Source organism: Carcharhinus amblyrhynchos, chromosome 34 (assembly GCF_965287045.1).
Source record: "Carcharhinus amblyrhynchos chromosome 34, sCarAmb.v2.hapA, whole genome shotgun sequence".
NCBI classification, from domain to species: Eukaryota; Metazoa; Chordata; class Chondrichthyes; order Carcharhiniformes; family Carcharhinidae; genus Carcharhinus; species Carcharhinus amblyrhynchos.
In genome coordinates, this window is record NC_137357.1 from 12,609,741 (window position 1) to 12,624,496 (window position 14,756).

General features: G+C 46.7%; 1 protein-coding gene across 2 annotated transcripts in view; it reads right to left on the bottom strand.

The window, feature by feature from the left end:
• Positions 1 to 2,728: 2,728 nt before the first annotated feature.
• LOC145361409 (serine/threonine-protein phosphatase 2B catalytic subunit gamma isoform-like) overlaps positions 2,729 to 14,756 on the bottom strand; it is a 39,285-nt gene continuing 27,257 nt past the window's right edge. For both annotated transcript variants that reach the window (XM_080217133.1, XM_080217135.1), the window contains exon 14: positions 2,729 to 6,556. In XM_080217133.1, the coding sequence (XP_080073259.1) occupies positions 6,168 to 6,556 (389 nt within the window). In that variant the 3' untranslated portion in view covers positions 2,729 to 6,167. The remainder of the gene's footprint in view (positions 6,557 to 14,756) is intronic.

Sequence of the window (14,756 nt, forward strand, 5' to 3'; positions counted from 1 at the left end):
GGAAACAATAGCAGGAACGAATGTGTCTTTTTCCAAATGGCATACAGTGACTCGTAGGTTACCTCAGGGGTTGGTAATAGGATGACACAAAACTGGGTGGGAAGATAATCTGTGAGGGGGATGCAGAGATGCTTCAGTGTAATTTAACAGTCTGCAGTACAACGTGGATAAATGTGATGTTATCCACTTGGGCAACAAAAATAGGAAGACAGATCATTACTTGAATGGGTGTAAATTGAGAGATGTGGATACTCAGCAAGACTGTGGTATTTTCATGCATCAATCGCTGAAAGTAAGCGCGCAGGTACTTCAGGCAGTAAATGTAACAAATAATACGTTGGCCTTCATAGCAAGAGGATTTGAGTATAGGGATAGGGATGTTTTGCTACAATTGCAAAAGGGCATTAGTGAGGCCACACCTGGAGTATTGTGTGCAGTTTTGGTGTCCTGATCTGAGGAAGAATGTCCTTGCTACAGAGGGAGTATAGCGAAGATTTACCATGCTGATTCCTGGGATGGCAGGTCTTTCATATGAGGAGAGGCCCAATCCGTTAGGATTATATTCACAGGAGTTTGGAAGAGTGAGAAGGCATTTCACTGAATTTATGAAATTCTAACAGGGTTAGACAGGATAGATTCAGAAAGAATGTTCCTGATGGTGGGACAGTCCAGAACTAGGGGTCATAGTTTGAGGTAAGAGGTAAAACTTTTAGAACACAGGTAAGGAGAAATTTCTTCACCCAGAGGGTGGTGAATATGTGGAATTCACTCCCACAGAATGTAGTTGAAGACAAAATATTGTCTGATTTCAATAAGAAATTAGATAGAGGTCTTGGGGCTAAAGGGATCAAGAGATATGGGATGGGGGGAGGGGGGAAATCAGGATATTGAATTTGATGATCATCCATGATCAAAATGAATGGCAGAATAGGCTTGAACGGCCAAATGGCCTACTCTTGCTTCTACTTTCTATGATTCCTGCTATTCACAATGTACATTGATGATTTAGATGAAGGGACTTAATGCAAATTCCCCAAATTTGCAGGTGACACAAAGTTGGTTGAGCTGTGAGGAGGATGCTTCAGCGTGATTTGGACAGGCTGAGTGGAGTGGGAAAATGCATGGCAGATGCAGGATAATGTCAATAAATGTGAAGTTTTCCACTTTGGGTGCAAAAACAGGAAGACAGATTGTGACGTTAATGGCTATTAACAGAGAAGAGGAATGTGCAACGAGGTAAGCATGCAAGTACAGCAGACAGTAAAGAAGGCAAAACGGTATGTTGGCTTTCATAGCAAGAGGATTCAAGTGCAGAGCAAGGATGTCTTGCTGCAGTCATATAGGGCCTTTGGTGAGGCCACACCTGGAGTACTGTATGCAGTTTTGATCTCCTTATCTGAGGAAGGATGTCCTTGCTGTAGACGGAGTACAGCAAAGGTTTATCAGGCTGATTCCTGGGATGGCAGGACTGACGTGTGAGGAGAGATTGAATTAGTTAGGTTATACTCGCTGAGGTTCAGAAGAATCTGAGGGGGTGATTTCATCTAAATCTATAAAATTCCAACAAGACTGGAACAGTAGATGCAGGAAGGATGTTCCCAATGGCGGTCTCGAACCAGAGGTCATTATTGAAAGAAAAGGGACTGAGATGAGGAGAAATTTATTCATCTAGAAATTGGTCAGCCTGTGGAATTCTCGACCACAAAAGGCTGGTGAGGTCTATTTTCTATGTTTCATATCCTGCAATCCCATTTCTCCATGAAAACTGGAATCCTCCAGATGACAACACTGCAGATTACTGACCGGATAGTTCTTTGACTGGCCGAGGCCATTCCAGGACACAAACCCCACTTCCTTCTGTTCCATTTGTCTGTCTACTATCGCTATGTGGTGACAGGCATTGGTCACTAAGCTGCACTATACAGTGAGCTTCTGAAGTCTCTCTTTCTCTCTCTCCACTGCAATATTATCACCATTTTTCACCAAATGAATTCATTTGAACTCACCCTCGTCTGCTGCAGCAGTGACCCCAGTCACCAACAAACAGAATCCACACGCATACATATCAGGTCTCCTCCTGACCCACCCTCACTCTCTGCCCACCTCACCGCACCTCCACTCTGTCCACCTCACCGTATCCCCGTATCTGCCCACCTTACCCCATGCCCACACACTCCTCTCATACTCACAGCTCCAAACCTTTCATCAGACATTACCCCAGAGTCACTCTGCAGCATTAACTCATCATATCTTCTCCAAGGGTGGGGATTGTCTGTCCGTTCACATTGTCCCCTAAGCCATAAACAGGGAACATTGCATCCTTCCTGCACCAGCATATCCTCTCCACCAAGGGCATTTTGAACAGTTCATTGTCCTCCGACAGCCTTCAGCTACAGCGTGATCGAGTACGAGGACTAACCAAGGAGGACTGCCCAACAGCAAACATCCTCCACTGAGACTGAGTGCTCATTTAGACAGGTACAGCAATCATGTTACTGGATTGTAAATCTCACTGCAGCAATTAGACAATTTGACATGAGCATTATAAATGGGAAATAAAGATCTACTTTCACCAAAGTAATCATGAAGAACAACCAGTGTCCTTTGGGGAATGAAATCTGTTCCACTTGGGGTCTCCCTGTGTCTTGACCCACACCAGAGAACACTTGACACTTCACTGCAGCTTCACATTCACAGAGCAGGGTAGGAACTCACATTCACATCACTGTCTAATGAAATCAAACTTGTATTTTTAATGCAAATTTTGTTACAAGAAAAGTTTGCTATCATCTCGCCGTGCTAAATTAGAAACCATTACAGTTTTCTCAGTGCACTTACAAAAAAACACAAGTTAATGAAACTCTTTTTAACCAACAGTATCAATGCAGTATTTCTCTCCTCAGGGGAGTTGTTCTTTTCTTAAATTAAAAAAAAACACAGGAAAAGTTACAGCACATTTTTCAAGATTCCGCAAAAAGGAGAACTCAAAGACACCAAAATAATAATTTTTTCCTGTTGAACTGGAAGCCAAATGGTTAAAAGAGGGAGTCAGGTCTTTTGAAGGGCCATTTCTCACCAAAATAATTTCAATCGGAGAAAGCTTCTACCTTTCAGTCTATGATGTGAAACTGAAGAAGCTCATGTTAGACATGAGATATAGAGGAGTGGGATGAATAGGATTGCTTGCACGTGAATTGAAGGATACCAGTCTTGTCTGGCATGTGGGTCAGGGTCAGTTTTTCTCAAGTGCAGGCAATCAAAGAATGAATTGAGTGCTCCACCAATGTCCATGTTTGAATATTTCTGAATACCTTATGTTTACAAGGATGAAGAAAACGAGAAGCATTCTCCTGCAAACCTTTCACGTTATCTCAGGCAGCAAATGGCAATCGCAGCAATGCCTCAGTTTGGACAGGTGCTGCAGCAAGCCCGTGACAATTTTTAAAAGCCGCTTGGGTCTCTTGAAGCTGGCAGCTGACTTCATGTACCCTCTCATGATTAAAAGGCAATGAGAACAGGGAGTTAGTTGACTGTTACAACTTCAGCGAAAGCCAGCAAACTCTAAAAACCCTTATTTCACTAAGTTAAATAATGAAAATACTTTAAGCCTACCTCATCAGCAGCTTGTACTCACTCCTCTTGCCATTCTCAGCTGGAAAGTCAGAGATACCAGTACTCAGCGTTTCAGAGTAGGAATGTGGGATAAGCTGGGAAACAAACTAAGCCATAACAAGCTGACTCTGGGTCATGTTACCAAATAGCCTTTGTACAAGCAATCGGCTGGTTTGTGGCAACCTACACCACAGCAATCATTCCCTGACCAATGACTCTTGGCATCCTGCTTTAGCCTTCTGTATCTATTCTACAACCAGTGGTGCTCACCTGCACTACATACAGTCCCTACACAGCAGGGAGTTCCCAGAGAGGGAACAGCAAAGTTGGAGCACCATGAACATTCAGTAGAGATTTTAAGTCCACTGTTTTGAGCATCTGAAAACTGGCAAAAGTGTTTCATCCATCTGGGGATGTTCACTTATCGGAAAACTGCAACAAACGCACCATTACAGCCACAGATTCCAGCGCAGCTAGAAGTACACACTACCATCCAAACAAAATATAACATACTGATGTGTGCCAACAGTTGAAGAGAATCGGCAAACCAAAACTATTTGGGAGTCATTGTAACGAGTGCCATACATGGGCCGGAACTGGCACTGCTCTGCAATAAGTACACACACTGTCAGAAGACTACCATGAACAGACATGACAGAACTATGCACTCAAAGCACAGCTGGGGAAGAATTTTCCTGAACTGTATGCTGAACACTAATATCCCCTTAAGACTGGAGACTTGCTGCTATTCTCAGTCAGTGAATAGTTCATTGTACTAACATAGATCTGTTCTCAGAGATAAAAGAAACAAAAAGAAACTCCTTTTGGAAACACTCAGTGGATTTGTACAGAAGAATGAGCCAGATTATCCAGGCCGGTACAATTTTCCTCTGTAACCTGGGTTTTAAAACTGGATTATTAATTTGAGAAGAAAGTTCAATGAACTCGGCCTTTCCCACTCCAACATTTTCACATGAGAGAAGGGTCACCATCATCAGCTCTCAATTTTAAGAACTTAATTTTTCATCTAAACAGCTAGAGAATAAGAGGGGCAAGCCTGATTCCCATCCTCTCCACACATAACTGACTGATCTCCTGAGGCTTTACAGGATCTTCAACCCAATATTGAAATGGGGCGGGTTTTACCGGGAAATACTGCAGGAGTGTGTCTGGGCAATCAGATTTTCAATGCGGACTGAGAACAACAAAATCTTCAACCTGCAAGACTCTTGACGACTGACAATGAGGGGCTGGCCTAGGGTGGAGGGACATGGAGAGAAAAAATTGAGTGCGTGAGACACTGCAGGACAGGGTGGGATTGCGCAGATATTGGAGAGGGAGAGAGAGAGCAAAGGGGAGAGGCAAGAGAGAGAGAGCGCGAAAGGCATTGGAATGGTTTCCATTTCAATCCCCGTCTCTCTGGCTGACATTTGCTCCAGTTGTAGTTTTGGTAGTGCCAGAGTTCACTCTCATACTTCACTCTCCAGCCGATCCCACCCATCACAGCACCACTGCCACACCACCCCCACCCCAAAAAAATTTTAAAAGGGACCGATGATCAAAAACAGACATTTGGTCACTTACTACAAGATGACGACGCAAGAATCAAAACAAGATGTCGACCGTGTGCTGTTCAACCAACTTAGTTTCTTCAAAAAAAAATTAAATAAAAACCCAGAATGAAACAAGTTTGTTTCTACATTCTCTTTTCTCCAAAACCTTTGCACGAGCTCTCAGTTTCACTGAACAAAATGGAGTCAGAATTCATACAAAAAGTCATGGGGTCATTGGGGTGACACTGAGCGCCTCAGACACCAGGTGACACTGAGCGCCTCAGACACCAGGTGACACTGAGCGCCTCAGACACCAGGTGACACTGAGCGCCTCAGACACCAGGTGACACTGAACGCCTCAGACACCAGGTGACACTGAGCGCCTCAGACACCAGGCGGTAAAACAAATCATCCCAAAATATTGGTGAGGGGAGCGCTATGGGGGAGGCGAGGGGATGAGGGCCGGCCAACAGTCAGGAAGGAAGACAAGTGTTCTCAGCCTTCAAGACTACACGGACTCCCTGCAGGGTCTCCCGTTTACCATCGTTCATTGCACAGCAACACTTCACAAGTGAAGACTGTACTTCCCTAATGCCTCCAGCACCTTTAACTAAGGTTTAATACTCTGGGTTCAAATATCTATCAGAGTACAGCAATGAGAGGAGCTATGGGTCACTGTGAAACCCAATCCCACCCACACATTTCCCCAAGAGGAGGTGTCCCAGGCAGGAAAGCTCCTGGTCCTTCAGAGACTCAGCAAGGCCCTCATGAAACCATTAGTAAAGTTCTTCCCGACCTCTTCAGCCTGATGGAGGTGTGATGTCTTCTGAAGCGAAACAGCCTCATTTCCTCCACTTGCCAAGTCAACTGGGCACCGATCACTGCTGACCAGAGTTGAGGGAATGAGGTGGGAGTTTGGATCCTGGGACACTCCCATCTTGCAAGCAATCGGAATAAATAAATAGGACCTCATTGCGCCTGTAAGACAGGGCAGGCGAGCTGTTAGTGTGCCATCTTATCCCTTCCTTTGTTTCCAGTCTTGGCAGCTGCCACACCAGGCTGTGTCGGCAGGGGGCGCTGGGCAGCAGGTTGCTGCTTGCCAGTGGAGACGCTGCTGCTGTGCTGGGACCGCCCAACCGCCACCTGATGTTGCTGTGGGTTGTTTTGCGGTCCATGACCCACTTGAGGAGGCCACTTTCCCTGACCCGGAGCTTGGGGCCGCACTTGAACCGGACCTTGAGCCTTAGCCGGTGCCCGAGCAGGGTGGGCCTGAACTGCACCTGGTGTCGCAGGCTGACTTACGGTCAGCGGCTTGCGTGGAGGCATTCTCTCATTTACCCGATCCAAACCCTTCGCCTGTTCGAAGCTCATCTTCCGCACAGAACCTTTCCCTTGGGACAGATACAGAACAAAGCAACATGTCAGGCACGAATACTGCAAGAGAAGGGGTTCCCGTTAAAGCTTTCACTGCTGAATTCATAAATTAGAAAATGAACATATCTGTGACAGTGACAAATTCTCCATCAACGTTTACACAGTTCAAAGGATTCTCAGCACCTCGGCAGTTTTAGAGTCTGGGATCATTACATCCACTAGATGAACCCCTGCAACTAGACTCACCATTGCTTCCTTCCACGTTGGGTTAGAAGCTACACCATTTTAGGAGTTCACCTCACCTGCCCTGCCCTACGTCTTTTCCCAATATCATCCTGGTCCTTCATAGGCTAACTGAATCTTCCATTATCACCATTGTGCAGTTCTTACATCTTCACAAGCTTGTCTGCGAATTTGCCCCTCAATCTCCTTTGTGCTATTTGCTGGCCTGTGGTATGTACACAGCAGCAGAATGGATCATCACTCAGAAAATAGATTTCAATCCCTCGATGACAACATGTGTCTCTGGTGCAGCCATCAATACAGCATTGCTCTCCTTTTTCCTTCCCTATCTTTACTGAATTCTGTTCCTAATTGTTTCACTCTGAATGAGGTCTCCTACTGGTGCCAAGTACAATCGTGGTATGTTGTTCCCTTGCCCCCCACTCACCTATTTGTCATATGCCATGGCATTAACGCACATGCACTCCAAACTCAGCTGCAATAACCTCACTTTATGTTGCTGTCCGATTTTTCCTAATTCTGAATTACTCCTTCCAGCAATGCGATTTGCCTCTTCTAGTCCTCTGCATCCCTTCTTTCTCCTCTGAGATTTCACTCAACCTGCCAGCTGATTATAAACCCTCTAGCACAACATGCGTCCACTTCCAGTGAAGACACAGCTTCCAGTTGCCTGGAGGTGTAAGCCATCTGCCTTGTCCAGCCTCTCTGCTCCAGAAACCTCAGGTGTTTCCTCCGGTACCATCTCTCTTGTCACAGGTTAACTTGTTTGCTGTTCTTTAACAATTGGAAGATGCTACTTGGAGTATTCCAGAGATCACTACCTTCCAGGCCCTGCTTTTGAACGTCTTACTCAGATCCTTAAATTGACTGCAGGACCTCAACACTTGCTCTTTCTATCGCAATAATTCTCAAACAGACTCCAACTTGTGGCATCTTGCTTTCCCCCATTAAATATTCTGCACCCTCTCAATGATGCCCTTTCCACTGGCACCCAGCAGACAACACAATATGCAGGACTTGGCACTGGGAGAAACTGTCAAACCCCATCACCACTGCATTTTCCCATTGCTGTGCAGTCACGTGAGGTCATTTACCACAGTGCCACGCGTGTGTTCTGCATTCTCCACGAGGAAATGTGCACTGGAGACTGGGTTCCGAGTCCACCTTCCCCGAGGGTCCCTGCACTCCATGTCAGACACAGGCTCCTGGACGGCACAGTGGCATTGTGGTCAGGACTGCTGCTTCACAGCTCCAGAGACCTGGGTTCAATTCCTGCCACAGGTGACTGCGTGGAGTTTGCACATTTTTCCTGTGTCTGCGTGGGTTTCCTCCGGGTGACTCTGATTTCCACCCACAATCTGAAAGCTCTGTGGGTTCGGTTGACTGGCCATGCTAAATTGGCCCTTAGTGTCAGGGGGATTACCAAGGCAAATGTGTGGGGTTACAGGCGTGAGGCTTGTATGGAATTGTTGTCAGTGTCAGCTTGATGGGCTGAATGACCTTCTTCTCCACTGCAGGGATTCTTTGATTCTCTCACCCTCCTGACCACCTGATGGGAGATGTGTTCCAGTAAAGTTTTCTGTACATCCTGCACTGACGCCCGACATCTGCTACCTCAAAAACCCGAACCGTGAGTTTGTGCAACTCAAGACATTTCCTGTACCACTGACATCGGCCTGAATTTTATCCTTAGGGTGTGTCTGAGTCGGTGGGGGGAGGCGGGGGATATGCGGATCGTTATGTCCTGAAGGCTGCCAGGAGCTGTGGGTGCCACTGAGGGCACTGTCTGGAACCACTGTAACTTGTCTTGTTCAGCAATGGCATCAGTACCAGCCACTGACATCAGACGGGCAGGCAAAGGCACCCCACATGACAAAGAAGGCCTGGCCAGAGGTAAGTACCCAGTCTGTGAGCAGAACATTGCTCCACAGTCCCAGAAGGTTCAATGAGCTCCCGTGATCAGCAAGGCTAAGTGCAGAAATGGTGTGGAGCTGTCTCAGGGGTCTGAATGTGACTGCCTTGTTACACAACAGTGCATTGGAAGGGCGGGATGCCACAAGTGGCAGGACAAACACCCGAAGAGGGGGAAGCTTCTGGAACGAACCTCAAGGAAAATGGAACATGGAAAAGATTTTCTGTTGTCCACTGTCAGGAGGAGGAAGAAGAACAAGAAGAAGAGATATATCCCGCATCTGCTGATCCTCAACCAGAGTGAAGCTGATGCGCTGGAGATGAACTGTCAGCTTGCTTCTCCTGTCTTGTTGAGATGGAGTCTGGCACAAAGAGTGCAGGTCCCAAATGCATGCACTGTGGGGAAGGGAGGCTGCAGGGGGCTCCCCTTAGCAGAATGGGAGCCGTCCCACACAGAATGCCCATTGAAACTCTAATGCAGGAGGCATCATGCAGCATCTCTCCATTGCCTCATCAGGTTCCCCAGCACGTACAGAGAGACCAGTGATTAAATTTACTGATGTTGCGGTTTCCTTTCGCAGATCTGGAGTTGTAGGTGACTCCAAGACGCCCCAGGAAAACATCCTTCTTGCACCTGCATCACAGTGTCTCTCTAAATCAGACACAAGGTATTGACACATCAATAGGCAGTAGGTCATTGTCTCTGAGGATAGTCCTCAGTGATTAGGGCACATTACACTCACGTAAGGAAGCGGTAGAGGCAGAGAGATTACCGGGCACTGACAGTGGGAGCACTGACCACATAGATCCGAGCCTCTGGAAATGTGCATCAGGCTGCAGATTGTGTAGGCCCAGATTGATGCATGGTGATAGCTGGCAGAGATCCATGAACATCTGTATGCCCTGACTTCCACCACAGAGAGATCCATGCCTAACATGGGCACCAAGCACATAGCTTCCTCAATCAAGAAAATTTCACCTCCAGTGGAGAGGCTGATTCAGGGCCCCCCCGCCCCCACAAGGATTCCAGGGACTGTAAGCCAATGCACCGGCTCTGACCTCTGGAGGTCACTGTCAGTGAGATAGGTCAGTGAGGCACTGAGTGTCTCTTCCAGCTGCCTGTCCATTGGTGGGAGCAGGGAGGTGCAAACTCACCTCAATCTCACGCTCGTGGGTGCTGTCTCCATGAGTTCCTTGTGAGATGTTCCAGGCAAGGCCAATAGCCCTTTGACACTCTGTCAGTGCTGACAATGCCACGATGACTGAAGCGTGTCCAGCTATAGGGCCAGACGCACCTTCCCAATCGGAGACAACTCAGATGTTCCCTCAAGGACATCAGCCAAGGTTATCACAGCCACCAGGAAAGTCAAGTCAGCAGGCTGCCAATGCTGCAGCCAGCTTGTACCTGGAGGACATTGCACAGCGCTGAAATTCTGCGTGGGGCTCTCAGTTGAAGATCTTTTTGCAAGAGATATTGAATCAAATCAGCCTTGATGTCCTGGATAACTAACTAACAGTTCGCTGGATCAAAGCATCCCACATTCCCCCTGGCCCCCTGAATGCTTCTGTTGTCCTTCTCAATGTCCTCACTCTGTGGATTCTCAGGCTCCACTGGGACCCACCCCCGCTGTCAGAGCCAGGTTGTGCAGGGCACAGCATGCAACAACGATGAGGGAGATGCACTCTGGAGAATTCTGCAACGCTCCCCCAGATTGGTTCAGGTATCTGATGGTGCTCTCCATCACCACTCATGGAGCTAAGCCCCTGTTGTCTCTTTCTCCTGAGCCTCAGGTCTTGGGTGATGGATTAAGATCATCAGCCACTTAATTAAGGGATGGGGCGAGTTACCCAGGACCAGGAACCTTGATGCCTGTGAGGACAGCAGGATGTAAACATTGAGAACACATCCAAGGCAGAATGTAAACATTGAGAGTGCACCTTGGGCAGTGGGCACAAACATGGAGAATCGATGTCCCATGGCCACAATCTGCACACTTACTTGTGGAACCCCCACCATTGATGAAAATTCCTGGCTTGTTGCTAACACCCTGAATGCGAGGGAGCCCGGCCAACAATATAAAGCCTCATGCTCCTTCCACCTGGCTATCCTTGTCTGTCTCGTGGTTGGTGAACATGTAAAGATGGCATCAATCACCAGCTCGACACAACTGTGACCAAAAGACATGGCATAGGTCCCTCACGGAGCCCTGGAAAGAGCTGGAATCATAGAGGTCAAGGGTCATTGTGTCCAGACACACAACTGGAAGTGATTTTGGGACCTATCATGCTAGATATTGCTGTCATTATGTCCCGTGGCACTGGAACTCAGACAGTTGGAGATAGTTGAGTGCGACCTTTATACTCCAGCCATTGGGTAATGGCATCATTCTCTAACCCTCTCATCATGGCTTCCCTGCTGGCCCTGCACCAACTGACCCTGTGCCTCTCCTTCTAAAAGTCTTGCCCTGGGATGCTGTCCATTCTCATCTCACCTCTGCTCTTCCTCTTCAGAGGATCTTCCACCAGCAGAATACATTTCCCCCATTGGGTCAGAGGCACAGGACTCGTGCCTTCAAATGACTGAGCAAACCTCAGGAAAATCATCCAGGGAAGTCCAAAAAAGCTCAAAGTCATCTTTCAAATGTGTAAGAATTAGAAACATACAAACTAGAAGCAGGAGGCGGCCATTTGGCCCTTCAAGCGTGCTCCGCCATTCATTTTGATCATAGCTGATCATCAAATTCAATATCCTGATCCCCAACACCGCCCCCCATATCTCTTGACCCCTTTAGCCTCAAGAGCAAAATCTAATTTCTTCTTGAAATCACCCATGTTTTGGCCTCAACTACATTCCGTGGTAGTGAATTCCACACATTCACCACCCTCTGGGTGAAGAAATTTCTTGGAAACTAGAGGAGAATACTGTCACAGCTACAAACTTAGTGACCGAGTAAGCGTTGCTTCCTCTGGGAATCTTTTATCCAGCCCTTGGATGAGGGAATGCAAAACAAAGTGATGCATTTTGTGTGATGAGCCGAAAATCACACGGGGAGCACGAAATCGCAATCTACTGAATTGCTAATGTCCTTAATTAACCCTTTGTGCATGTGCACCCACTCACTGACTGGAAAATCGAGCAAGTTCACCCACTTGTGGGTCAGGCACACGCCCACCTGAGTGTGAACCATCCCAGAGTTCCCACACGACAGCAGCTCCCAGCTGATTCATCGCACTTCAAAACATCCCAAACTGATCCCTCTGATCATTCACATATTGACCCGTCCCTCAGTTCAAAACATTTGCCATCAAATTCCCACTCACCAAATTCCTGTTCTTTCAAAACAATTCTAACTCTCTCGGCAAGTAGATACTTGCAGCTCTGTTCACACATCATCAACAGCCCCATTTTAATTGCAGGAGTAGGAGATTCTAAATGGGCTAGACTGACAGGCTAAGTGCCAGCGTCATTGATTTTAAATGCCTATTAACCGATTCCAACATTAACACGAGGTAAATCCAACAATCAGTTTTAACAGATAACTGCATGTCTCTACACCATTTCCATCAAAAGAACACAATCGAGCCAATGTTTGCAAGCGTTCCATGTGTGTTTAACTGGAAAAACTGGACAACTTTATACAGACTCTGTAATTAAACCAAGAAATCAAAACAAAACACAGCAAGTTGAAAGAGCAACAACTGAGACAGGATCAGACATGAAAAGCCTAGATTCAGCTGTAGGACAACTTGAAATTCCTCTTTGCCCAAACTGGGGCTTTGATGACAGCAGGAATAAGACCTCTTGGAGCTCGGCAAAACCATTTACAATCTAGCAACATGGCAGCCTTGGGTGCCATGAACAAAGCAAATTACAGTACAGGAACAGGCCTTTTGGCCCTCCAAGCCTGCACCGACCGTGCTGCCCAGCTGAAGTAAAACTTCCTCCCCTTCCAGGGACCATATCCCTTTATTCCTGTCCTATTCACGTATTTGTCCAGATGCCCCTTAAAAGTCACTACCGTATCCGCTTCCACTACCTCCCCGGCAGCGAGTTCCAGGCACCCACCACCCTCTGTGTAAAAAATCTGCCTCGTACATCTCCTTTAAACCTTGCCCCTCGCACCTTAAACTTATGTCCCCTTGTAATTGACTCTTCCACAGTGGGAAAAAGCTTCTGACTATCCACTCTGTCCATGCCTCTCATAATCTTACAGACTTCCATCAGGTCGCCCCTTAACCTCCATCATTCCAATGAGAACAAACCAAGTTTCTCCAACCTCTCAAAGAACAAAGAAAATTACAGCACAGGAACAGACCCTTCGGCCCTCCAAGCCTGCACTGAACATGCTGCCCATCTTAACTAAGATCCCCTACGCTTCCGGGGACCATATCCCTGTATTCCCATCTCATTCATGTACTTGTCAAAACACCCCTTAAAAGTCACTACTGTATCCGCTTCCACCACCTCCCCTGGCAATGAGTTCAGGCACCCACCACCCTGTGTAAAAAATCTGCCTTGTACATCTCTTTTAAAACTTGCCCCTCAAACCTTAAACCTCTGCCCCTGGTAATTGACTCTTCCACCGTGGGAAAAAGTTTCTGACTATCCACTCTGTCCACCCCTCTCAATCTTGTAGGCTTCTATCAGGTCTTTCTTCAGCCGCTGTTGCTCCAGTGAGAACAAACCAAGTTTCACCAACCTCTCTTCTTTGCTGATGCCCTCCATACCAGGCAACATCCTGGTAAATCTTTTCTGTACCCTCTCCAAAGCATCCACATCCTTTTGATAATGTGGTGACCAGAATTGAACACTATATTCCAAGTGCAGCCTAACTAAGGTTCCGTAGAGCTGCAACACGACTTGCCAATTTTTAAACTGAATACCCCAGCCGATAAAGGCAAGCATGCCGTATACCTTCTTGACTGCCTTCTCCACCTGCATTGCCACTTTCAGTGACCGTGTACCTGTACACCCAGATCCCTTTGCCTATTAATACTCTTAAGGGTTCTGCAATTTACTGTGTATTTCCTATCTGTATTAGACCTTCTAAAATGCATTACCTCACATTTGACCGAATTAAACTCCATCTGCCATCTCTCCACCCAAGTCTCCAACTGATCTATATCCTGCTGCATCCTTTGATGGTCCTCATTGCTATCCGCAAATCCAATAACCTTTGTGTCATCTGCAAACTTACTAATCAATTCAGTTACATTTTGCTCCAAATCATTTATATATATTACAAACAGCAAAGGTCCCAGCACTGATCCCTGAGGAACACCACTTGTCACAGCCCTCCATTCAGAAACGCACCCTTCCACCGTATTCTCTGTCAACTATGACAGAGAAAGTTTTGTCTCCACCTTGCCATCTCACCTCTAATCCCATGCAACTTCACCTTCTGCACCAATCTGCCATGAAGGACCTTGTCAAAAGCCTAACTGAAGTCCTTGTAGACAACAACCACTGCCTTACCCTCATCAATCATCTTTGTCGCTTCCTCAAAAAACTCAATCATGTTAGTGAGACACGACCTTCCCTTCACAAAAACATGTTGCCTCTCACTAATACATCCACTTAATGCTAAGTGGGACTAAATCCTGTATCAAAAAATCCCCTCCAATAATTTCCCTACCACTGATGTAAGGTTCACTGGCCTGGAATCTTCTTGCTACCCTTCTTAAACAAAGGAACAACACAGGCTATTCTCCAATCATCTGAGACCTTCCCTGTAGCCAGTGAGGACACAAAGATTTCTCTCAAGGCCCCAGCAATTTCCTCCCTTGACCCTCTCAATATTTTGGGGTACATCCCATCAGGCCCTGGGGACTTGTCTACCTTAATGTTTCTCAAGAATGCCAATACCACCTCCTTTTTGATCTCAACATGACTCAAACAATCCACACACCCTTTCCCAGACTCATCAGCTACTAAGTTCTTCTGTTTGGTGAATACTGACGCAAAGTACTCATTTAGTACCTTGCCCTTTTCCTCTGGCTCTCCATACAGATTGTCCTTGAGTGGGCCAACCCTCTCCCTGACTACCCTCTTGCTCTTTATAT